The 26,264-nt window shown below is 44.8% G+C and overlaps 1 protein-coding gene across 2 annotated transcripts in view; it reads right to left on the reverse strand.

Annotated features, from left to right (window-relative positions):
• vps36 (vacuolar protein sorting 36 homolog) overlaps window positions 1–26,264 on the reverse strand; it is a 53,797-nt gene that overhangs the window by 13,352 nt on the left and 14,181 nt on the right. For both annotated transcript variants that reach the window (XR_013498901.1, XM_078222325.1), the window contains exons 5-10: window positions 18,621–18,710; window positions 15,942–16,028; window positions 10,618–10,650; window positions 7,680–7,757; window positions 4,002–4,136; window positions 1,226–1,291 (exon numbers count right to left, since the gene is read on the reverse strand). Coding sequence is in view for 1 of the 2 variants with exons in the window: in XM_078222325.1 (XP_078078451.1) it covers window positions 1,226–1,291; window positions 4,002–4,136; window positions 7,680–7,757; window positions 10,618–10,650; window positions 15,942–16,028; window positions 18,621–18,710 (489 nt within the window). In the remaining variant the exon portion in view is untranslated. The remainder of the gene's footprint in view (window positions 1–1,225; window positions 1,292–4,001; window positions 4,137–7,679; window positions 7,758–10,617; window positions 10,651–15,941; window positions 16,029–18,620; window positions 18,711–26,264) is intronic.

Here is a 26,264-nt window from a genome sequence, read left to right on the forward strand (position 1 = left end):
CAGCAGATAGCTGGGAACACCATCACCTGGAAGGTCCCCTCCAAGCCCGATACCATCCTGACTTGGCAACATGTCACCGTTCCTTCTCTATCGCTGGGTCAAAATCCTGGAGCTCCCTCCCTACCTGTGGGTGTAGCTACCCCACAGGGACTGCAGTGGTTCAAGAAGGCAACTCAGCACCACCTTCTCAAGGGCAGTTAGGGATGGGCAGTAATTGTTGGCTGAGCCAGAAACACCCACATCTCGTCAATGAATAAAACAAAGGTCAGGCAGTATCTGGAGCAAAAGAAACAGGATTCAGTGGATGACATTGCACCAGAGCTGGAAAAAGAGAGACAGGGAAAGGGTGATGGGGGGGGGGGGGGGGGGGGGGGGGACCCAAAAGGGAAGGTTTGTGATAGGATGGAAGGAGAGCAAACAAGCACAGAACAGAAAGTTCAAACACAAACAGAAAACCCAACGAGCAGAGTTTCTTCATTGCTTTCAGATTTCCAGCATCTGCAGTGTTGTACTTTTGTAAAGGGTTTAATTCATTGCAGTTTCCCTTCCTGGAATGCCCACTACTCTCTCTTCTCACTGATGGGATTTGGTAAGAAGTCTCACAACACCAGGTTAAAGTCCAACAGGTTTATTTGGAATTATGAGCTTTCGGAGCAATACTCCTTCATCAGGTGAGTGTGGGGTTTGGGCTTCTCGCTTCCATACATAACTCTGAGCTCTGAGGTTCACCCAAACTCGAAACGTCGGCTCTATTCTCTCTCCACAGACACTGTCAGGCCTGCTGAGATTTTCCAGCATTTTCTCTGTTTGGGTTTCTCTCTTACCTTGTTCATCTTCATTGGTTTTCATTTCTCAATGCTCTCCCGCCTTCCACCCTGTCACAGATCGTCACCTTTTGTACTCCTCCCCCACCCCCGCCCTTTCCCTGCCTCGGTACTTGCTTAAAGCCTGTCACCATTTCTGACAAAGGCTCATCAACCTGAAACTTTAACTCTGTTTCTCTCTCTCTTTCCACAGTCTTTTGCTACACTTCTCAATTCCACAACTGCACTTTAATCAGCTCAAATGGTAGAAGTGAAGTCTGAGGTCTGTCCTGAATGTTAATACGCACATCCGAAAGCTAGTGCCAGTTTGAGCCTGTTTCACTTCACACACACACGAGCTGGATTTGATCGGCTTTACATCTATGCAAACACGGGAAAGCCATCACGTTTTGTGCCATTACCTCCATCCCTCGAGCTCGGTTTGCCAAGCAGTAGACCTCCGTCAGCGCCATCATCCCACCCTGTTCCTGCCAACATTTAAGAGTGGTTTTAAAATATTTTCATGCAGAAAGCAAAAACATTAAGTTGTACAAATTCTCCTCATGATGAATGCTGCTAACGTAAGCCCATCTAATTTAAGAGGTCGCTTTGGTACGGTTACATTTTCTCTCAACTAAGATGCACAATTTAAGTTCACAAAATTTATCCTTCATTGTACGAGTGGGAGTGTTCCATGATATTCACCGTAAAAACGGAGGAAATATTGTTTTGCAGAGCAGCGGTGCCCACCCTTTTGTGTGTTATGATACACCTCTACATTCTAAGATAATTTTGAGGCACACCTCTGTCTTCTTCCTTTATTGGGAACATAATTTTTAAACTTTTCCCTGTCCCTCTGCCCTCTCCCTGGACGGGATTTTCCGGCTGCGCTCGACCCAAAACCAGAAGATCCCACCTGAGGTCAACGGACCTTTGCATGGTCTGCTCTCCCACCCGCTATGATTCCCGTGGTGGACAGGACGGGAAAATCCCACCAACCCCCCCCGTTCCCCCAAACTCTTCCCCCACTGTCTCCCTCACTTCTCCAGGGTTTTTTTGCACCTTTTTGGAGTTGTTGCTTTTTGTGTGGAGCCTTTGTCTTCAGCTGCAAGTCCCATTGGTCATATGCATGGGCTTAACATACAAATCTAAACCACGCATGTGTGGGCTCTTTCCCAGCCGGCGCATGCTCCAGAGGCCCCAGATTGGTCCGGTCTGGGATATGCCAACCACAGAGCTGAAGATGAATGTTAGTTTTACATAGAAACATATATGATAGGAGCAGGAGGAGGCCATTTGGCCCTTCGATCCTGCTCCACCATTCATCACGCTCATGGCTGATTGTCCAACTCAATAGCCTAATCCTGCTTTCTCCCCATAACCCTTGACCCCATTCACCCCAAGTGCTATATCCAGCCGCCTCTTGAATACATTTAATGTTTTGGCATCAACAACTTCCTGTGGTGATGAATTCCACAGGCTCAACACTCTTTGGGTGAAGAAATGTCTCCTCACCTCAGTCCCAAATGGTCTACCCTGATTCCTCACTGTTTTAGTTTGGTTACATGCAGACCTAGGGGGTCTTGGGAACGTTGGGAACCACTGTTGTAGAAAAGCATTAAAACATACTACAATGTATTTTACTGATCCTAACTCACACCTTTGTGCAATCTTTTGAAGGCTCAAAGTCAAATTGCTGCAAATCGTCTGGTAAATTAGAGGATAATTCCTTCTCAGCGGATTGGTGGTATTTATATACAGTAAGAAGTCTCACAACACCAGGTTAAAGTCCAACAGGTTTATTTGGTAACAAATACCATAAGCTTTCGGAGCGCTGCCCCTTCGTCAGATGGAGTGAAAATCTGTTCTCCAACAGTGCACAGAGACACAACATCAAGTTTGTGTCAACATCAAGATGTTGTGTCTCTGTGCACTGTTGGAGAACAGATTTTCACTCCATCTGACGAAGGGGCAGCGCTCCGAAAGCTTATGGTATTTGCTACCAAATAAACCTGTTGGACTTTAACCTGGTGTTGTGAGACTTCTTACTGTGCTTATCCCAGTCCAACGCCAGCATCTCCACATCATGGTATTTATATATCCATGGCTTCACTCCAAGGATACGAAAACTTACAGGATATAACTGGGTTCTTTTCTTTTAATGTATTACAAAGGCAAATGCTTTTTAAAACAAATACAAGACTGTGAAGTGTGATGTTTTCTGTAGGCCTGAACTTGCTGCCGACCCCACTGAATCTTTGAAGCATTTAGGCGAGTGAGGACAGAAAAATGCCCAGAGACTCATTGCACATATGTGAATGAGCATCTTTGAATTAAATAGCAACTATCATGGGATTTTTACGAAGACAGAAACATTACACTACTGCGACACAATGCATTATTTTGTACATCTCCCTCTGATGGCTAGAAAGTCTAAATGATGTTAATTATACCCCGAGTAAATTCACATGCAGGGTTCATTATTAATCTGGAGACACTGAGATTGCAGTAATTGCTGGACAGTTATGTCCCAATTCCCACTTTTTTCTCTTTATATTATTTCCAAGTGAAACACAGAAGCTTGCTTTAAACATCTGAAATGCAATGAACCATCTGAAGTATGAAGGTCAGAAATTGTTTGCATTTGTAAAACGTTTTAAATAGGATTTCTAAATTCTCACATTTTGTTCTGAAACTACCTATGAAACATCTCAGGGTATTTTCCTGCACTTGTTGCAGAGTAGTACTGACGGCTAGTAACAGGAATGGTTACAGTGACCCGTATTTCTTAATTAAAATAATGCCTGACTCATTACTCGTGCAGTACAGATAGATGTACATTACCCATTACGATACAGTAAGAACGGAAGTAGAGCACTCACAATGATCACAAGAACACTTGCCCATGCGCAGTTTTTCTTCTTACTGGTTTACCAACAAACTCTTTGGCCCCTTCTTTGGCTTAATGTCAATTTTTGGCTCAATTACTCCCCTTGGGATATTATACGCCATCTGCTTAAAGGTGCTTTGCAAGTACAATTTGTTGTTGTTGCAATATACAAGTGCCTAGTTCACAACTGTGAATGCCTAAATTCCCTTTATATAAAAACGTTCACCGTCTTAATTTGACATTCAGGAATTACTGTACAGAATATTGGTCACAGGGGTGAGGAAAATCAACTGAGGGGCATTATTTACCTCAACTGGCACTTGCAACATTCCCGCCAGCTGCTTCGCCAGCTGCATGTGGTAATGTGTTCCCGATCCATGTGTTTCTCTGGTAACTGGATCAGCTATACCCATGCTCAGCAAATAGGACTTGAAGCGAATAGTCTGTGCAACAGGGAGTATATGTTTTACTTCACAGCATGTAGAAAATACACGGATTTTATACTGATTGTTCACATAACATGACTCAATGAAATCAGGAATACAAACAAAGAACAAAGAAAATCACAGCACAGGAACAGGCCCTTTGGCCCTCCAAGCCTGCATCGACCATGCTGCCCATGTGTGAACTAAAATCCCTTACCCTTCTGGGGACCATATCCCTCTATTCACATCCTATTCATGTATTTGTCCAGACTTAAAACTCACTATCGTATATGCTTCCACTATCTCCCCGGCAGCGAGTTCCAGACACCCACCACCCTCTGTGTAAAAGAACTTGCCTCGTACATCTCCTTTAAACCTTGCCCCTCGCACCTTAAACCTAATGCCCCCTCATAATTGACTCTTCCACCCTGGGATAAAGCTTCTGACTATCCAGTTAAGTGGATAAAACTCCAATGTAAAGTTTAAAAACATATCCATTTTTTGTATGAATATATGTCAATGGGGTTCAGCTGACAAACAGTTGGAAACTGAGCCAGTAAACTCCAGGTTACGAGTACAAAACGTCAGCTGGCCATTTATACCAGCCTGCATTTATTAACAGAGCAATTCTCAGACATCCGGATGCTGACTGTGAAACAGGATATTTAACTTCTAGCCAGAGACCTGGTGATCACGAAATTCAAAAACAAACTTGCAAAGATGAAGTGCAAAGATGGAGAACAGTAACCTAGAGTTTACTGTTCTCCAAGATGACTGTTGTCTGTGGCGAGCAGCAAATCAGGATTGAATAGTAAAAGGCGTCAGGATAGGCGAGAACTATAGAATCATAGAATCTTACAGTGCAGAAGAAGGCCATTCAGCCCATCGAGTCTGCACCAACCACAATCCCACCCAGGCCCTATCCCCATAACCCCATGCATTTATCCTAGCTAGTCCCCCTGACATTAAGGGGCAATTTAGCACGGCCAATCCACCTAACCCACACATCTTTGGACTGTGGGAGGAAACCGCAGCACCCGGAGGAAACCCACGCACCTTTGAGTCTCGTACAATTACCTTAGATGGTAATGCAAAAAAACTGTGTGGGTGAGATTGAGCCCATTGAAGGCTAAATTACACATGTTACGTGCAAGAGGAAAACCTAATGGGTCAAATGCCTTTCTTGCATATTTTGTACATGAAAATACTTGGATTTAAGAGTATACACTAAAAGGAAATAATTCTAGTGATTACATCTGCCTGTAATTTTTATTTGCCTGAAAACATCATGTCGATTTAAGTGAGAAAAGTAGCTGGAACTCTAAGAATGTCCATTCACTAATCTATTCTTAAAGCTTAAACCTTTAAGTCAAACCAACACTTAACAATAAATGCAGCCCGTCAGGTTCTCAAAGCCCCCTCCTCCTGTGTATTTTTTTAAACCCAACTCCCCACGCTTGTTTTGAAGCGCCACACCTTGGATGATTAAGACATCCCAGCCAGCTTCCTCACCTTCCCCATTCTACTCCACTGTCCGAGGAACAAGTAGAGTGAAAAGAAGTGTTGCAGAGAGAAAAGAAAAAAGATGCAAACGGAGAGAAGGAGAAAACAAAGGAAATGGGATGAAAGTGAGGGAAGGGAGGGGAAAAAAAAGTAAATATGGAGAAAGAATCACAGAATCTCTACAGTGCAGAAGGCGGCCACTCATCCCATGAAGTCTGCACCAACAACAATCCCACACAGGCCCTACTCCCGCAACCCCATGTTTTTACCCTAATCCCCCTGACAATAAGGGGCAACTGAGCCTGGCCAATCTACCCAACACGCACAACTTTGGATCTTGGGAGGAAACCAGAGCACCTGGAGGAAACCCATGCAGATACGGGGAGAATGTGCAGACTCCACACAGACAGTGACCCAAGAGCGGATTCGAACCCGGGTCCCTCGCGCTCTGAGGCAGCAGTGCTAACCGCTGCGCCACTGGAAATGAGGGAGATAAAAAGTGCAAGGGTAGAGGTGGAGAGATACGGAAGAGAAGAACGAGAAGGGAAAATGTGAAGGAGAATGAAACAAAGGTGACAGGAGAGAGATTGGGGGGAGGGGGTTTACTGTGAAGAAGTACATGGAAACAAAAGTGAAGGAGGCAAGAGGTAAAACAGAAAGAGAACAGCAACAGAGATTAAAGCGAAGGAGGTGAAAGGTTTTCTCTGTGTCACCACCAATAGCTGGATCAAGACTGAGTATGTTTTAGTTGCAGCCAATGCAGAAAGGTTTGTGAAACAATAAATCAAATAGTTTTGCTCAGAATGGCACTTTGCTTCAAGAGATTTGAAGAGCAGGTTTGTGAACAAGCACATGGCATATTCTCCATGTGGCTGTGCCTCGAACCCCAGCTGTACATGTGAGCATCAAAACTGCTTCTGGGTCCCTGCGATTCAGTGCCAGGTCTGGCTCCCTGTGATTCAGTGCTCAGTCTGAGTCCCTGTGATTTCAGTGCTCAGTCTGGGTCCCTGCGATTCAGTGCTAGGTCTGGGTCCCTGCGATTCAGTGCTAGGTCTGGGTCCCTGTGATTCAGTGCTCAGTCTGAGTCCCTGTGATTCAGTGCTAAGTCTGGGTCCCTGCGATTCAGTGCCAGGTCAGGGTCCCTGTGATTCAGTGCCAGGTCTGGCTCCCTGTGATTCCGTGCGAAGTCTGGGTCCCTGCGATTCAGTGCCAGGTCTGGCTCCCTGTGATTCAGTGCTAAGTCTGGGTTCCTGCGATTCAGTGCTAGGTCAGGGTCCCTGCGATTCAGTGCTAGGTTTTCCTTTCTGCCCTGGTAGTCTTGCCTCAGCTTAATGCCCCACTCCCCATCCTCATTAAGCTTTGGATGTTATCAGAATGCAATTGAATTGAACTGAATCTCATTCACGACTCCAAACTCCAACCATACTGACATCTTGCAAGTCAAAAATAAGCAAGACGACCAAATCAATGAGTTCCAAGAAAGGCAGGCAGCAAAATACACGTAGTTCAGGCAAACAGGTTTTGCTGTTAACAGATCTGTGCAATTAACTCAAATCTGTGCAAGTGTCTGTTAATTCTTTCCTTGATTAATGTTTCTAAAACCAATAGCCAATATCCCTCCTTTTTACACTGCCGTTTAGAGGATGTGTGTACAATATGGTTTCCGTATCTGCCTACGTAAGGGGACCCGGGTTCGAGTCCCGACTTGGTCAGTGTCTGTGCACAACCTGCACACTCCTTGTGTTTGCGTGGGTTTCCTTTGGGTGCTCCGGTTTCCTCTCACATCTGAAAGACGAGCTGGTTAAGTGCATTGGCCATGCTAAATTCTCCCTCAGTGTACCCGAACAGGCACCAGAGTGTGGCGACTAGGGGATTTTCACCGTAACTTCATTGCAGTGTTAATGTAAGCCTACTCGTGACACTAATAAAAATAAAAAATAGTGGTCGCTGATCAAGAACCTTATGATATTCTTGGGCAATGACAGGTGCTGTTAAAAATATTCTTTATTTCATTGAAGTCAACTAAAACTCTGCAAGTTTGCTCGGCACATTTCTTACCTCGTCCTCAGAAATATCACCTTGCTTGTCTTTGATTTTATTTGCTATTAATTTTGACAAATCAACCATCTCTTTGGCCTAAAAGATAAAAACATACAGTTACTTAGTCTGTTTGGAATACATTCATCAGGAAAAAAATTAAGAGTTTAAAATATCGACCAGCATGAATGAGCAGTGAGAGGAGTTGTGCTCGGTGATCAGTTGGTCTTATTTTAATGACCATTAACAAGTTTGAATTTCAAACTAGCCATCAACAATTACCAATATGGACTACCGCAGGAGATCCCAAACTGGTCTGCGTGTCCTCCCAGGGGGTCCATGACAAGACAGGCACATTGGAAAAATGCTTGTCCACTGGCTTCTGGAGAAGTGTGAGAGAGAGGGAGATGTGTGTATGTGGGTGTGTGTGTGTTTGTGTGTGTGTGTATGTGCGAGGGAGAGGGGTGAGTGCGTCTGAGGGTCAGCTTTCGAGCATCACTCCTCCCATTAAAAATGACAGAAGGTAGGAGATAAACATTTCATTAATAAGAGAACTTTTTAAGATTAGCCACTTCTAAAGCGGGTGCTACTTCTGGGGGTTAATGGGAAGGTGGGATGGCCTGTGGTTATGTGAGGGTGCCATGGGTGGACGGCTTGGCCAGGGGTTAATGTGAGGGGGCCATGTAGTTGGCAAACGTATTTGGGACTGCATGCCTCTTCCCAATTCCTAATATATACATAGATTTGGCCAGAAAAGACTTGTTTTCATTGGATTTCTGTGTTTGCACCTATTTTGGGGGCAATAAAGGGGTGTCATCATTATGATGGGGTTCCCTGATGAACTTGGGAGGTCACTAGGGGTTCCATGGTTTGAAAAGTTTGGAAAACCCCAGACCAATGTGATCCATGTCCAAGTCACCCTCTAAACTATCATAATTGCTGAGACTGATGTCTTCTTCTTTGGCTTCTCGATAGATTTTTTTCAAGGATTTTTTGTGCACAGTGCTTTTAGCCAGGTTTTGGGCCAGCAACAATGAAAGAACGAGGAGATAGCTCCAAGTTAAGGCACTGTGTAATTTGGAGGAGAACTTCCGGGTAGTGGGGTTCCCATGCATCTGCTGTCCTTGTTCTTCTGGGTGCTACAGGTTTGGAAGGTGCTGTGTTGAAGCAGCCTTGGTGAGTTACTGTAGTGAATCTAATAGACGGTACACACCACTGCCACTGGAGGCAGTGAGTGATTAAGATGCTGAAGGGGGTGTCGATCAGGTGGACTGCTTTGCCCTGCATGGTGTCAAAACTTCTAGTGACTTAGAGGTTTAGAAAGTTTACTAGTTTGTGAGGTTTACTAGTGCTTGTTTAACGTTGCCCCGCTTAATGTCGTTTCGCTTTAATGTCAGTAAGTTAATGGGACCTGTAATCTCATTGAGCATCGCAAGATTAGTTTCAATGTAGTTTCTCACATTACCTTAGTGGCTTTGTTTTTGACCACTCTACCCAACTCCAACCCGCCTCTCCCTGTGCCGACATCCAATCACTCCCTATGCAAGATTCTCCGACTTACAGCCACTTCCCATCTCTGACCTCCGACTTGTGACCTCTCCCTGTGCCTTACATCCGCCTCGTGACCTCTCCCTGTGCCTTACATTTCAACTCTTCCCCTCCCCCACCTCTGCCTTTGCGGCTTCTCCCCATGCCCGACCTGCCCTCTCACCAAATCCCCGGCTTCTTGATGCCGCTTCCCAGTCCTGACCTGCATCCTTGTTCAAGATCCAGATCCGATTCAATCCGATGCTGGGGCTCTGGGGCTGTGAAAGTGAGAGTCTCAGTGGAGCCAAACTGGGGCTGTTATAATCCAAGTTTTTTTTTAAATGGCTGTCAAAGCTGCTTCTCCTGACTCACTGTTCATCTCCAGAGACCTTGCTCACGGCAAGCGTTCAGGAGAGGGAAGCTGCGAGGGGGAGCAATTAAAATAGGAAAATATGGATTATAACAGCCCCAGCTCGGCACCTCTGCACTGTGGGGCCTCGCACTTCCACAACCCCGGAGCTTTAAATTGGATCTGGATCTTGAACAGGAGGGAAGTGGTGAGAGGGTGAATCAGAGAACAGGAGTCTGCGAGAGACTGGGTTAGGCCTGTAAGGAGGCTGCAAATCAATGGGTCGGGAAGGGGAAGATCTGCAGCAACCAGGAAGCTCGGAGTTGGAAGCCCGGGGAGTTGGAAGCCCGGGGAGTTGGAAGCCCGGGGAGTTGGAAGCCCGGGGAGTTGGAAGCCCGGGGAGTTGGAAGCCCGGGGAGTTGGAAGCCCGGGGAGTTGGAAGCCCGGGGAGTTGGAAGCCCGGGGAGTTGGAAGCCCGGGGAGTTGGAAGCCCGGGGAGTTGGAAGCCCGGGGAGTTGGAAGCCCGGGGAGTTGGAAGCCCGGGGAGTTGGAAGCCCGGGGAGTTGGAAGCCCGGGGAGTTGGAAGCCCGGGGTGCAGGATCAGTGGCAAGCGGGAGGTGCTATAAGTAGAAAGTTACTTTCTGTTTTACATTTTTAAATATATTTTATTTTACAAGTTATTTCATTTATCAATGTATGAATTTAGCATTTTAAAAGATTTAAAGCTCCAGAGTATAATGTTTTTTATTCTGATAAGGAAGGTCCTACAGAAGCCAACTCCAGTTTTAACATTAATTCCAATGGGAATCTAGGTTTCCCACAAAAGGTGCGACTTTCAAGAACGCAGCCACAGATTTAAATGAGGACTCACTATAGTCATATCAGTAAGTTTCAAAATTGTGCCATGCTTGCTCAGAGGTACAATAATTGTTTCCATTTGTATATGGTCACCATTATCAATTAATGTTAACTTTTCTTGCAATCATCACTGATAATTATTCCCAAAGTCAAATAGCAGTTACTTTCAGGTCGTGTACAATCTCATTCTAAGGTGAGTAGGAAGTGATACATTAGGAAGCTTACCTTTTTCATTAGTTTACTGAGATCTTCAAAAGCCTGGAAATTAGAGGAAAAAAAATCAAACTTACAGTTCTGCTTACAGCAATTTTAACTATAAAGACATTTGACTATTTGAAACATTTGATGTTACCATTCTGTTGAAAAGCAGAAACCTCCAAAAGCAAATATTATTAAATGTTTCCAAGTCTCTATTTTGTCAAGGTCAATTGTACTGAACTTAAAAGGCTTACGCAATTAAAACACTAACATGGAACCAGCAGAGTGTTTAACCAGATAGCCGAAACAAGTCAGAGGAAGGAATGGTCAAACTGTACACTGCTCACTCGGGTCAGACCAGACTTCGAGCAATGTTACCAGGTCTGGCTACTGAGAAACAGTGGAGACATTCAAATGCTTGATACCTTGGAGATAGGCCTCCAGGCTGAACTCAGTCTGTGGTCTGCGTTCTCAACAAAGGCTGGCGAGATTGGGCTTTTCAGGTGGCAAAAAGGCACCTTGGCAGTGATTATACAGATATGAGTCTGATTAAAGATCCTGTTGAGGTCAACAAGTGCTGCAGTGAAGTAATAAACATTCAGAGGTGGAAACACTCTTGACTGAGCCACCTATGTGCCAAATGACAGCACCTCTGACTTTCCCTTAATGTTGCACTGGAGTGTCAGCTAGATTTTTTTGTTTTGGGAATGGGAATTGAACTCATAAGCTTCTAACTTGAGTGGAAAGACTACTACCAACTGAGCTGGCAATGGCACAACACTGTACCCAGGGAACCCAAGCAGTAGATAGAACCTTTTGCCAGTGACCTCAAATCAATGACTTCATCACCACACACATTCCCATCTAGCTTTGTATCATCCACGAACCTGGAATATTACATTTGGTCCACAAATCACATGTGTTGTGAACAGCTGAAGCCCAAGTACTGATCCTTGTGGTATCCCACTAGGCATAGCCTGCCAATGAAAATGTGTCCCCTGGTTTTAGACTCCCTAACCAAAATGACTAGTTTATTCTTGTTCTCAGTTTTCTGCCTGTTAGCCAATCCTTAATCCATGCCAGTGTATTGCCTCCTATCCCACATGCTTTAATTTTGCTCATCAAAAGCCTTCTGAAAATCCAAATATACTCCGTCTATCAACTCTCCTTTATCAATTTTGTGAGTGACAAAAAAAATTCCAAGTTCATCAAACGTAAATCCATGCTCACTATATCACACTTGGAATATAGTGTTCAATTCTGGTCGCCACACTACCAGAAGAATGTGGAGGCTTTGGAGAGGGTACAGAAAAGATTTACCAGGATGGTGCTTGGTATGGAGGGCATTAGCTATGAGGAGAGGTTGGAGAAACTTGGTTTGTTCTCACTGGAGCGACGGAGGTTGAGGGGCGACCTGATAGAAGTCTACAAGATTATGAGAGGCATGGACAGAGTGGATAGTCAGAAGCTTTTTCCCAGGGTGGAAGAGTCAATTACAAGGGGGCACAGGTTTAAGGTGCAAGGGGTAAGGTTTAAAGGAGATGTACGAGGCAGATGTTTTACACAGAGGGTGGTGGGTGCCTGGAACTCGTTGCTGGGGGAGGTAGTGGAAGCGGATACGGTAGTGACTTTTAAGGGGCGCCTTGACAAATACATGAATAGGATGGGAATAGAGGGATACAGTCCCCGGAAGGGTAGGGGGTTTTAGTTAAGTCGGGCAGCATGGTCGGTGCAGGCTTGGAGGGCCGAAGGGCCTGTTCCTGTGCTGTAATTTTCTTTGTTCTTTATATAGTCAATCAGATCATGATTGTCCAAGTGTCTGCTTATCACATCCTTTATCTTGTGCAACGGTTAACTGGGGACAGGTAGCTGTTGCAGAGGTTGCTGGCGTTGCTTCCAAGTTCTCCTGAAGCTTCAGGTGAAAATGCCAAAAGGTGATATCACCGAAACATCAAAGGAATGCAAAGCTGATTCTGAAGCTTCCTGGGTGAAATACTATGTGTTCATTAGTCTTAGGTCCTCCCTCACAGTTGGATTCAGTAACTCCTCCTAGCCAGTTTCTGAAGTGCTCCGCAGATGATATGACACAAGCAAATACAAGTGAAGAGGGCGCTTCAGTACCGCGACCACCTCCATCACACTGTGTTATCTCAACATTATTACAGTTATACGGAGATAGGGCAAGGGTGGGACGCTCTGTTAAGAGAGTCAGTGCAGACTTGATGGGTCGAATGGTCTCCTTTGGCACTGCAAGGATTCTATGATGAACTGAAGGGCCCTGTGGAAAGTTCCAGCAAGACTTGAAAAAAAAACACAGTAGAATAATCTACTTAGCATTGTTTCCCCAGTAATGGGATTGTTCGGAGAGACTCTGGGAACAAAAGGGAATGGGCACACACCTAACAGGAACTTCCTGTGATAAACAGAATTGAACTGCAGAATTCTTATCGGACTCAACAGCTCTGGCAGGAAACCTCTATTAGAACCTGGGGTCTCGAAATATGACACAATTCATCCGTAAAATCAAAACCTTTTGTCATAGCCAAAGAACTTGAAAAGAAATTCAGAAAACAGTACTTTTTTTTGCAGTGGAGTTTTGTTCATTTTCTTTTTTTCTTTTTGAGGGAAGCAGCAGGAGAAATTGTGCTTTAACCCAATATACAGCAAAATGTTTGCCAATTTATTTTGCTGAATACAATGCCATGGTTTCAGCACTGCTTGAGTTATATACACCCCAGAAATAAGAAATGAGTTTATAGCACTTTAAAAGCAAAACACTTCCAGTCAGAGGATTGAAGTTTAAAGTTTATTTATTAGTGTCACATGTAGGCTTACATTAACGCTGCAATGAAGTTACTGTGAAAATCCCCTAGTCGCCACACTCCGGCGCCTGTTCGGGTACACTGAGGGAGAATTTAGCATGGCCAATGCACCTAACCAGCACGTCTTTCAGACTGAGAGGGGAAACCGGAGCACCTGGAGGAAACACACGCAGACACGGGGAGAATGTGCAGACTCCGCACAGACAGGGACCCGAGCCGGGAATCGAACCCGGGTCTCTGGCGCTGTGAGGCAGCAGTGCTAACCACCATGCCGTCCATAAAAAAAACAGATTATACCAGATTTCCTTTTGTTCCAGTTCAATCACAGAAGTACGGACTAAGTTTTCAATGTTTGACTGTTATGCTCTGCATTGTAATCTGACTTATTTTCCAATAGTCTCACAACACCAGGTTAAAGTCCAACAGGTGTAATTTTTAGCACGAGCGCCTTCATCAGGTGCAACGCTCCGAAAGCTTGTGCTAAAAATTAAACCTGTTGGACTTTAACCTGGTGTTGTGAGATTACTTACTGTGCCTACATCAGTCCAACGCCGGCAACTTCACATCATTCTTTTCTGATGGCTTATGTATGCAAAGAACCAAATGTTAAGAGTTATCCCACTCTTCAATCAGGAAAATAAGAACACGTTACATCACCTGTGCATGGCAAATACATTTTTTAATAAATTATAGAAGTGTAGCAATATGATGCTCAGCACTTTTGGTCCCCTTACTTAAGGCAAGGTATTATTGGAGACAGTTCAGGGAAGGTTTACTAGGATGATCCCCGGTATGGAGAGATTGTCTTACGAGGAAAGGTTGGGAATCTCCTCATTGGAATTTAGAAGAATGAGAGGTAATCTCATTGAAACATATAGGATTCTTAAGGGGCTTGACAGGGGAAATGCTGAGAGGATGTTTCCCCTCAATTGGAGAGTCTAGGACCAGAGGGCAGAGTCTCAGGATAAAGGGGCGCCAATTCAAGACTGAGATGTGGAGGAATTTCTTCTCAGAGAGTTGAAAGTCTTTGCAGCTCCTTGCCACAGAGAGCTGTGGGGGAAGACTCGTGTATATTTGAGGCTGAGACCGATAGATTTTGGGTCAGTAAGGGAATCAAGGGTTACGGGAAAAGGGCAGGAAAGTGGATGTGAGGACTGTTGGATCAGCCATGGTTCTATTGAATGGCGGAGCAGGCTCCAGCGGCCGAATGGCCTACTCCTGTTCCCATTTCTTAAGGTCTAATTCTTTTTCTACAGGCGTGTAAAGGTTTCTACAAGTTCCTTCAACACATTGGAAAGATTTTGACATTTCTTCTAATAGAAAAATAAACTGGAATTCTCTCTTCAGCTAATCCCATTTTCCTTTGGGAGAACATTATCCTCCATTTTCAGATCCACTTGGCCTTCAGAGTTCTGCTGCGATGTATGGTCTGATCCCAGCGACCACCATAGCTACCAGCAAGAGTTGGCAGGTGACACACTTGACCCTCCTTTGAGATCTCTTAAATTTTGAGAGAAATCCCATCGTCTTCATTCCGTACATATTGGGAACAGGAAAGGTTACCCTTCAAGGTTACCAGAATGATCCATAACAGTTAGTATGACTGTCGTGACACTCGTCAACTGCTTTACCAGCTTGAGCCAGATTCACCTCTATCATTGACTTAATATTGGGAAAATCCCCCTAGATGATAGATACAGAGTTTGTTCGAAGTTCAGGAATATAGTAAGGAGATGCCGGTGTTGGACTGGGGTAGGCACAGTAAGAAGTCTCACAACACCATGTTGAAGTCCAACAGGTTTATTTGGTATCACGAGCTTTCAGAGCACTGCTCCTTCATCAGGCGAGTGGACTATACTGTAAGGGTAATGATCAACCAGAAATTACGGCCAGAATTCTCCAGGTGTTCATGCCCCGACGTCGCTGCCAGTGAGGACGGAGAATCTGGCGCTCAGCCAAATCGCCATTCCCTGCAGTGGGATCGGAGAATCCCGCTGGCGTGAACAGCCGGAGAATCCCACCCTATATTTCCATTAAAATGTTTGAAATAACAATCTTGGCAAACCTTTTGTCAATTCCTTAAAGGCAACCTTCAAAGTGCAGCAAATATCTTCTTGAGGATGCACAACGTTACTGTCGGGCTGCTTTAGCATCAACATGAAAAGATCCAGAACAAGCTGAACAACAAGGGATGGAAACATTGGTACCTGAACTTTATTGTTTTCAGCTCTGTACCTTCTATAGCGTAAAATAGCATTCAAATCGAGGAAGCACAAACTAAATTTGCAACAAATTTATCTTAGTCTATACTTGCAAAACACTCATAAAACAAAATACTAACACTGAAAAAAAAGTGTACTCATATAAATAGCATTTCCTTCCTAAATATTAGACGTGTAATCTGGCTTTTCAGGATGAAACAATCTCAGGGAGATGTGTTTTGACACAGCATTCACACCAGCATTTGACAGGAAATGGTTCCAGCGGATCCAGACAAATGGCTGGCCTTGAACATTTGCAGCGACTTACTTCAGAGATGTTTTTGTCGGTCTCCTTTCTTTTCTCCTCCAGCTTCCTTTCAATACCCACAATTCCAGCAGCCCTCACTCTTCCTGCCTGCGAAAAAATAGGAAACTTTTATTCATTTTACACCAAAAGCGCTCCACACTCTATTCAAGTTTTTGTTCCCTTGCAAATGCAGATACTTCCCAACACGTGAGATTGTGGAAAGCTCCCACAGGAAGTGACCTTAGAATTCAGTTACTTTTGTTAACAGCGTTTGAGACATTGGCTTGGCTATTTTGTCCCTTTTTGAAAATGTAAACATCTTCATCTCTGCAACACACTGCTCCTTCACTGGGACAGATATCAGGCACCTCAACATCCAGCAACACTTCTCGTGTCAGTAGCTCTTGGTGGCTTTTTCTTGCCTGAAGGAAGTACAAAATCTACGCTTGGCTTTCCCCTTCATTGGCACAATTGAATATAAGAACTCATTCTGCTAAGAAATTTCAGGGTTGGATTGTTTCTCCGTCACTCCATGGAATTGAATCTTACTGCACAGAAAGAAGTCATTTGGCCCCTCATAACTGTGCCCAGTGACTGAATTGAGTTACCAGTTAATCCCATTCCCCCACTCTTTCCCCAAAGATCTACAATTTTCTTCTTCCTTTTTGAAATATACATCTGTTTCTTGTGGTAGGTTAAGCCTGATATTGCCTTATCAGCACAGAAACATTATCTCGAGCACTGAACAATGCATCATTCTGTTGCTGAGGTGAAATGTTGTGTCTTTGATGCCACAAGGTATTTGCAGAGAGTTATGAGGCAGTGGAATTCACTTCCATAGTTAATAACCGAGGTACTGGAAAGACGGAGGCTGAGGGGATACCTGATAGAGGTCTCCAAAATTATGAGGGGCACAGACAGGGTGGATAGTCAGCGGCTTTTTCCCAGGGTGGAAGTACCAATTACAATGGGGCGCAGGTTCAAGATGAGAGGGGGAAAGTTTAAGGGAGATGTGTGGGGGAAGTTTTTCATGCAGAGAGTTTTGGGTGCCTGGAACGCACTGCCAGAGGTGGTGGTGGAAGCAGGCACATTTGCAACATTTAAGAGGGATCTGGATGGGTACGTGAACAGGGAGGGAATAGAGGGATCCGGACTGAGTAAGGACAGAAGGTTTTTTTTTAAGTTTAGTTAGAGCATCACGATCGGCACAGGCTTGGAGGGAAGAAGGGCCTGTTCCAGTGGTGTGCTTTTCTTTGTTCAAATTGGATTAGTGGAATGAGGGAAAGGGGTTGAAGGTGGGTGTGAACTATTGGTTCACATGGAGGGTAAATGCTGCCATCCACCAATTGCATTGAGTGGGCTCGGTCAATGAAATATTCTCTTAATACTTCAATAATAAATGTGGTCAACTGCATTTACTATATAATATATATAAAACAATATCCATGGACAAACGCTTAGCTATAAGATCAATTACAGATGTCAATTGTGTACTGGCTAAAATCTTTAAAGTCCACTTTCTTGCCAATTTAAGGGTACTCATTGCAATAAGATTGGGCAGTTTGGTTGCCAGTGGATGTATCTTCATGAATCATTCCACCCATCGTTAACTGTTCAAATCCAGTATAAATGTTAAAGTAGCCATGCTATTTAAATTGTCTTTAACTATTAATGCAGTTATATTCAACATTTAAAACAAAATAGTCCTGTTGTTCTTTCCTCCCGTTCCACATAACCCCCCCAAAGTTCGTGACTGAGGTGCGAGTGGTGGGAATGTCGGTGGCCCAGTGCTTTCCCACTTCTACAACCTTACATCAATCCTAGGCCAGCCTAAACCAGCCTCTCATTCATTGACTCTGTCTACACTTCCCGCTGCCTCAGGAAAGCAGCCAGCATAATCACACATCCCGGACATTCTCTCTTCCATCGGGAAAAAGATACAAAAGTCTGAGGTCACATACCAACTGACTCAAAAACAGCTTCTTCCCTGTTGCCATCAGACTTTAGAATGGACCTACCTCGCACTAAGTTGATCTTTCTCTACACCCTAGCTATGACTGTAACACTACATTCTGCACTCTCTCCTTTCCTTCTCTATGAACGGTATGCTTTGTCTGTATAGCAGGGAAGAAACAATACTTTTCATTGTATGCTAATACATGTGACAATAATAGATTAAATCGATGGCCAGAAAGATAGGACAAAGGTTATCTCACGCGCTGATGAAAGCGCTCTCAGTGAAATGACCCAATTCCTAATGGATATGACTATACTGAAACGAGGTGCCTGTATTTGTCAATGTTACTGAAAAGGGGCAGAAAGCACATTTGAAATAAAGATCAGCTGAGATTTAAATCAAGGTACGCTGTCGAAACAGGACATGTGGATCACCATAACCGCATCTGGCCACATTTATGATGTGCTTGGAAATATTTTCATCCTGATGACCAGCACAAAAATGCATTGCTTACCAACTGCTGCCTGTTTAATAAGCACCACAACACCCCCTGCCTCCCCCACCCCAAGCTTTCCGTCCTCCCCGACTGCCACCTCTCACCCCATCAACCTTCTCAAGAAGAACTGTACGAGCCTAGTGCTGGATGCAGGTAGATTATATATCACTTCTCAGATGTTCAGATACAGCGGACATTTTAACTGATCACCATAAATCAAGGCAACATTTTCCACATTAATACCTACTTGTGATCGACTGTGTGGCTGCATGGGCTGCGATACCGAAATACGCTCCCATCTCTTCTGGGACAATTCTTCTGACAGTCGTCTGTAAAACTTTAACAGCAATGTTAAACATTGATGGTGGTTGCTGATAACTGCCATTTGGCGAACGCTATCTTCAGATACCTGATGGCAACTTGCAATTTAAACTACCACAATAACAAAATTACAACTTGTATTTGTGACATGCTTTAAACAGAGTCAAACAGAATGTGCTTAAATTACAGCACATTCAAGGGTTTAAATATGCCTTATAAGGCTCCTGTGAAATCTTAGCTGTATATAAACTAGATGATCCTAGAATCAAATCCTAGAAAGGATATTATTAAACTAGAAAGAGTGCAGAAAAGATTTACTAGGATGCTACCGGGACTTGATGGCTTGAGTTATAAGGAGAGGCTGGATAGACTGGGACTTTTTTCTCTGGAGCGTGGAAGGCTGAGGGGTGAACTTATAGAGGTCTGTAAAATAACGAGGGGCACAGATCAGCTAGATAGTCAATATCTTTTCCCAAAGGTAGGGGAGTCTAAAACTAGAGGGCATAGGTTTAAGGTGAGAGGGGAGAGATACAAAAGTGTCCAGAGGGGCAATTTTTTCACACAGAGGGTGGTGAGTGTCTGGAACAAGCTGCCAGCGGTAGTAGTAGAGGCGGGTACAATTTTGTCCTTTAAAAAGCATTTAGACAGTTACACGGGTAAGATGGGTATAGAGGGATATGGGCCAAATGCGGGCAATTGGGATTAGCTTAGGGGTTTTTAAAAAAAGGGCGGCATGGACAAGTTGGGCCGAAGGGCCTGTTTCCATGCTGTAAACCTCTATGACTCTATCCTAAGGTCGATCCCCAGCTTTAGGCGATTTCACTGCATACTGTTGCGAAGTTGAGTAGAGTAGTTGTAGATTGAGGGGTAGAATGTTAGAATGTGTTTGCAAAATTATCAAAAAACAACTGTAAAATGTTAAGAGGAGAAAGCAATGCATAGTCTCTTTAAAAGGTGCTGCTTTTTCTATGCTTAGAGAGGTAAAGAAAAGTACAGATGCACAAAGCCCAGACTGAAACATTTGTATCGAAGGCCAAGCAGCAGGGTTGCCTTGGTAACAGGCTTTCTCCAATACAATGGGCTTCACTCCCACCTGTATCCAGGTATATCATTTCCAAGGATATAACTGATATTATTCATGCTGGAAAATATTTGTGGGAATATGGTGTGGGGACAGGATTCAGGGGTTGACTGTAATTCCCCGCCGGTTAAACAATCCACCAACACTCTCTGTTTAGGCTCATTGTCCAGATATGACAGATAGAATGAGGGGTTAGGTAACAGGGGCTAAGGTACTAATTAACCACACACCAGCAAGAATCAGCACCTTTAGGATGGGATAGCAGAAAGGGAAATATCTGTGGAGGGTAAAATATTAATCATATCTACACACAGCTGGAACACGCAGAGATGAATTCAAGGGTTTCATTGATCAATCAACTTGACCGAAAACTGACTTTTTGTGAAAGCTTTTGAAAATCACGAAATTATCTACCATCACCTAGCATCAGTTTGAACTTCGAATTTAACATGATCTAAATAAATGGACACCCGGCAGCCCAAAAGGTTTTTACTGGAACATTGAAAAAATTGTCATTATTTGCTTTAATGTTTCTCATACAGATGCTTATCATTGCTTTGCTAAATTGATGCTGTTATTGTAGAGCAATACTGGGCAACAAGAAAATCTGACAAGAAATAAACTTAGAATTTATCAGATTCATAAGGATACGAGCAATGGTGGGTAAATAGAGTTAAGCGGAGTTAAGCTATGACCGAATACAGTGACATAATAGGTTTGAGTGGCCGAATGGCCAACTCCAGCTCCTTCTACGCTTCTCTCATCTGCTTTCAATCTTAAATTATTGCATAAGGGTCTATTTTAACCCATGCTTTCCAACAGGATGCTGTGGTCAGGGGCAGCTCAGACTAGCTCAGTTTGGTTTTGCAAGGCCAGTTTTAAACTATAAAATTCAGGGAGCCCCACGAAGCTTAAGCGTACAACAGGAATTGGCAGTGGTCAGCGAAGAGGTCAGAAACATCCCCGGTGATTATCAAATTTCAGTTGGGTGGCACAGCGGTTAGCACTGCTGCCTCACAGCGCCAGGGACCCGGGTTCGATTCCCAGCTTGGGTCACTGTCTGTGCGGAGTCTGCACATTCTCCCCGTGTCTGCGTGGGTTTTCTCCCGATGCTCCGGTTTCCTCCCACGGTGCGAAAGACCTGCTGGCTAGGGTGCATTGGCCATGCTCAATTCTCCCTCAGTGTACCCGAACAGGCGCCGGAGTGTGGCGACTAGGGGATTTTTACAGTAACTTCATTGCAGTGTTAATGTAAGCCTACTTGTGACACTAATAAATGAACTTAAATTTGAACTTTTCTAAGAATTCTTTCTGGGCAGGGAAGAGCAGGAGTGGTCACCAAGGTCCGCAATGACTCTCCCCAACCTTGCCTCTCTCTCCCAGCGCTGACATTTCCTTCGAATTCTGCCGGCCACCCCCTAAAATCTCTAAACATGCCAAGAACCATTCCCTCGGGAACTTCGGCATTCCTGGGCTCTCAACCACCGCTTCGACATCACTCCTACATTGGGCGAGAGACAATGTTGCACTCTGTATATGAGGTGCTGCAGTTAAAATGGCCTGGATCTGTCTTTTGACCCGCCTGTCACACGCGCCCAGAGTTAAAAATCAACCCTTTAATCTTGGTTTGATCTTTCCAGACATGATAACTGGGGGAATGGCGTCCCTAATCCATCATCGCTTTGGTTGGGCAGTAATTTGAAGAAAATGCTGCAAAGTTTCAGTGATTACAAGGTTTCATTTCAATAGCAGAGACTAAGGTAGTTAACCATGAAAAGCACTGCTCCTATAATGAACAGTAACTTCCTCTAACCACAGCTAATGAACACTGTTCCTAATAAGTAATATACCATATCGCTGCAAGAATAGAAGCCTTTTTAATGTATGCTCGATAACACGTCTACTCCACTAGCAGCTTTGTGCGCTCAACTGTCACAGGAAGATGAGAGCAACCAGAGGTTCCCCGTACTTAACGATTAGCCTTGCCAAATAGTTTTATACTGCTGCACCAGTTTAATGAAGCATTGGGCTACACTACCGTAGGCACCCTCTCCCAATCCTGTCAACCTACTTCCTCTTGCCACTCAGAGGCAGCAAGTCTGATGATAGTTCACAAGACTCTTAATTACAGGGTTTCTGTTGCCACTGGGACAATACACTGTCAACTGAGATTTATTTCTGGAGAAATAAAACATAAAAGCAGGGAGATCATGTTAAATTTATACGGAACGCTGCTTAGACTGCACTGGGGAGCACCATGTGCAGTCTAGTTCCCAAACTACAGAAAAGGTACTGGAACATCAAAGAGAAAATTTAAGGGGTTGTTATCGGGACTGAGGATGCAATTATCATGCAGGTTGGACTTTCTCTGAAAAGAGAATTCATCCCTTTTTGTTTATTTATCCGCAGGATGTAGGCATTGCCGGAAAGATAAGCATTTCTTATCCATCCCCGCTTGCCTTCCAGAAGGTGATGAGGAGCAACCTTCTTCAATACAACCGCGTCGCTTGCTGCGTCATTTCAGAGGGTGGCACAGTGGTTAGCACGACTGCCTCACAGCCCCAGGGACCTGGCTTCAATTCCGACCTGGGTGACTTGTCTGTGTGGAGTTTGCACGTTCTTCCCATGTCTGCATGGGTTTCCTCCCACAGTCTGAAAGATGTGCTGGTTAGGTGGATTGGCCATGCTAAATTGCCCCTTAGTGTCAGGGAGATGAGCAGGGTGAATAGGTATGGTGACGGGGTTAGGGTCCGGGTGGGATTGTTGTTGGTGCAGGCTTGCTGGGCCAAATGGCCTCTTTCTGCACTGTAGGGGATTTTGCGAGTCAGAAGTCAACTGCGATGCTGAGTCTGGAGCTACATGAAGACCAGATAAGGGCGGCAGATTTCCTTCCCTCAGGGCATTAGTGGGAACTAGCTTTTGTTTCAATTCCAGATGTAGTTAAATGAACGTTAATTCCTCAGCTGCTGTGGGGGATTTGAACTCGTGTCTCTGGACCATCAGTCCAGGACACTGAATTAATAACATAAGAACAAAAAAAGACTGAGAAACACAGCAGGTCACGTAGCATCTATACAAAGAGAATTAGAGTTAGTGGACAGACTCCTCCTAAAGAAGGGCAATGTGTCAGTTCCTGACTGAAAGCTAATGCGTTTCTCCCAGAAATACAGCCAGGTTTTTACTCCTGATCTACTGAAGCAGGGGGTGGGTTTTGCACCATCATTCAGGCAGGGCGGAGCCTGATAGAGCCAGAAAGCCCGACTCCTTTTTAAAGGGCACCCCAATCTCAAAATCAAAGTAAAGGACACCCCCGCATCGCCCTGATCTGAAACTGAGATGTCGCTGTCACAAATCTCATTATGGCCCTCTCGTGAGAGTTAGTGACCATAATGGGATTTGCTTCCCCCGGCGAACGGGCCCAAATGATTGCGGCCAATGTTTCAGGTTGACAACCTATTGGTTCTGATGGAAGGTCATCGACTCTGCTTCCCAGCAGAGCGTTAGCTCGGTTTCTCTCACAGCTGCTGAGTCTCTCCAGCTGCTCTTGACTAGTATTTCAGATTTCCAGCAGCCGCAGTATTTTGCTTCTGAATTGCTAGTCCAGTAACATAACCACAACGTCATCATACTGTCTAATACCAAGTACTAAACCGATAGCTGCCTTTAAAATTATGAAAGCATGCAGTAGCAGAGAGAAGCTGCTGCCACTTGTGGCTGAGTCTAGAACAAGGGAGTATAAATATAGGATAACCACTAGCAAATCAAATAAAGAATTTAGGAGGAATTTCCTTTCTACAGAAATTGGTGCAAATAGGTAACTTTTTAAAGAAAGTTTATTTATTAGTGTCACAAGTAAGCTTACATTAACACTGCAATGAAATTACTGCAAAAATCCCCGAGTCGTCACACTGTTCAGTTACACTGAAGGAGAATTTAGCATGGCCAATGTACCTAACCAGCACGTCTTTTGGACTGTGGGAGGAAACCAGAGCACCCGGAAGAAACCCACGCAGACACAAGGAGAATGTGCAGACTCTGCACAGACAGTGACCCAAGCCAGTAATCGAACCCGGGTCCCTGGCGCTGTGAGGCAGCAGTGCTAACCACTGTGCCATCGTGCTGCCCCAAAACACACTGACGTGGAGTGGTGGAGGAATATAGAACATAGAACATAGAACAGTACAGCACAGAACAGGCCCTTCGGCCCACGATGTTGTGCCGACCTTCATCTGAAACCAAGATCAAGCTATCCCACTCCCTACCATCCTGGTGTGCTCCATGTGCCTATCCAATAACCGCTTAAATGTTCCTAAAGTGTCTGACTCCACTATCACTGCAGGCAGTCCATTCCACACCCCAACCACTCTCTGCGTGAAGAACCTACCTCTGATATCCTTCCTATATCTCCCACCATGAACCCTATAGTTATGCCCCCTCGTAATAGCTCCATCCACCCGAGGAAATAGTCTTTGAACGTTCACTCGATCTATCCCCTTCATCATTTTATAAACCTCTATTAAGTCTCCCCTCAATCTCCTCCGCTCCAGAGAGAACAGCCCCAGCTCCCTCAACCTTTCCTCATAAGACCGACACTCCAAACCAGGCAGCATCCTGGTAAATCTCCTCTGCACTCTTTCCAGCGCTTCCACATAGTGAGGTGACCAGAACTGCACGCAATATTCCAAATGCGGTCTCACCAAGGTCCTGTACAGTTGCAGCATAACCCCACGGCTCTTAAACTCCAACCCCCTGTTAATAAAAGCTAACACACTATATGCCTTCTTCACAGCTCTATCCACTTGAGTGGCAACCTTTAGAGCTCTGTGGATATGGACCCCAAGATCTCTCTGTTCCTCCACAGTCTTCAGAACCCTACCTTTGACCCTGTAATCCACATTTAAATTAGTCCTACCAAAATGAATCACCTCACATTTATCAGGGTTAAACTCCATTTGCCATTTTTCAGCCCAGCTTTGCATCCTATCTATGTCTCTTTGCAGCCTACAACACCCCTCCACCTCATCCACTACTCCACCAATCTTGGTGTCATCAGCAAATTTACTGATCCACCCTTCAGCCCCCTCCTCTAAGTCATTAGTAAAAATCACAAAGAGCAGAGGACCAAGCACCGATCCCTGCGGCACTCCGCTAGCAACCTGCCTCCAGTCCGAAAATTTTCCATCCACCACCACCCTCTGTCTTCGATCAGATAGCACTGATGCATTTACGATAAAGTTTGATGCATACATAAGGAAAGAAGGATTTATATTGACTATTGAGAGGGTTGAGACGTAATAATTTTAAAGGGACAGAAGGTTTGGTGGGATAAGGGGGAGTGGGATAAAGGAGTCTCATGGAACAGAGGGCCTGAGAGAAATTATTTGGGTTCCCCTCAATAATCTGACAAACGATCGTTCATTTAAACATGGCAGAACGTGCGTGGGAAAATACAGTTTAATTGCAGTAGGTTTGATTGGCAGCAAGGGGCAAGATGCAGGATGACTGTGCTAGGTCAATGTTGACTGATGGAAGTTCAAGGAGACAGAGGAGCCTGAATGAGAGACAGGGGATAGGAAATGAAAAATGCTCGAAGGCAGTTTCCTAGCAGTCAGCCTTGTTCCAGGGAAATCAAGGTCACGTCAGACAAGTTGGATGTTTGGAACCAAGTCAATTGTTCAGAGATTTAAAAAGGATGCTTATAATATCATCGAGCCTAAAAGGGGAACGCTGAGGGCAGCAGAAGAAGATGGGAGGTTGATTGAGCCAGCTGAAAAACACGGAAACGCAATAGAAAAAACACAAGGCAGCAAGTCACCAATTGTAAAACACAATCTGGGCGCGATCTTACCGGCTGTCACACCACGCTCCCGCTGCAGTGAGGTCGGAGAATTTGGTGGCCAGCCAAATCTCCATTCACTGCAGCGGGATGGGAAAATCCCGCTGGCATGGACAGTGGCAACATTCCGGCCAAAGTATTTTGGTGGATGGACACACGCGCGAGTCGGAAGGGTGACCACCGACAATCAAGAAGCCATTTTAAATGAATTAAACACCAGTTAACTGGGATTTTACGCTGCCCATCCGCTTCTACTGTTGGCGGACAGGCCAACTGGCAAGGCGTTAAGCTGCAACCTCAATCCAGGGTGGGGTGAAAGGTCGTGGCTCAAATTAAATTAATGAATGTGCCTGGAGTTGAAGGCCTGTGTGTGACTGTGCTGTCCAGGCACTCGCGACAAATATTTTCCACTGACTTTTTTTTTTAAGGTTCAGCAGCTCCCTCAGGCAGCTCTGCAACGGCTGCACCCACCTCTCCACCCGAGGAAGCACAATGGATAAGTGCCAGCTCGCACCCTCCCTCCCTCCCCTCAGCGTCCATCCCCGCCCCTCCAACCCTCCCCAACAGCGCTCACAGAGCACGTTTCACCTTGGATGGCCATTACTTGGCCAGCCAGCATAATAGCGTGTTAACAACATGATCTCGGGTGAGAG

The sequence above is a fragment of the Mustelus asterias genome, chromosome 10 (genome assembly GCF_964213995.1).
Source record: "Mustelus asterias chromosome 10, sMusAst1.hap1.1, whole genome shotgun sequence".
Taxonomy (NCBI): Eukaryota; Metazoa; Chordata; class Chondrichthyes; order Carcharhiniformes; family Triakidae; genus Mustelus; species Mustelus asterias.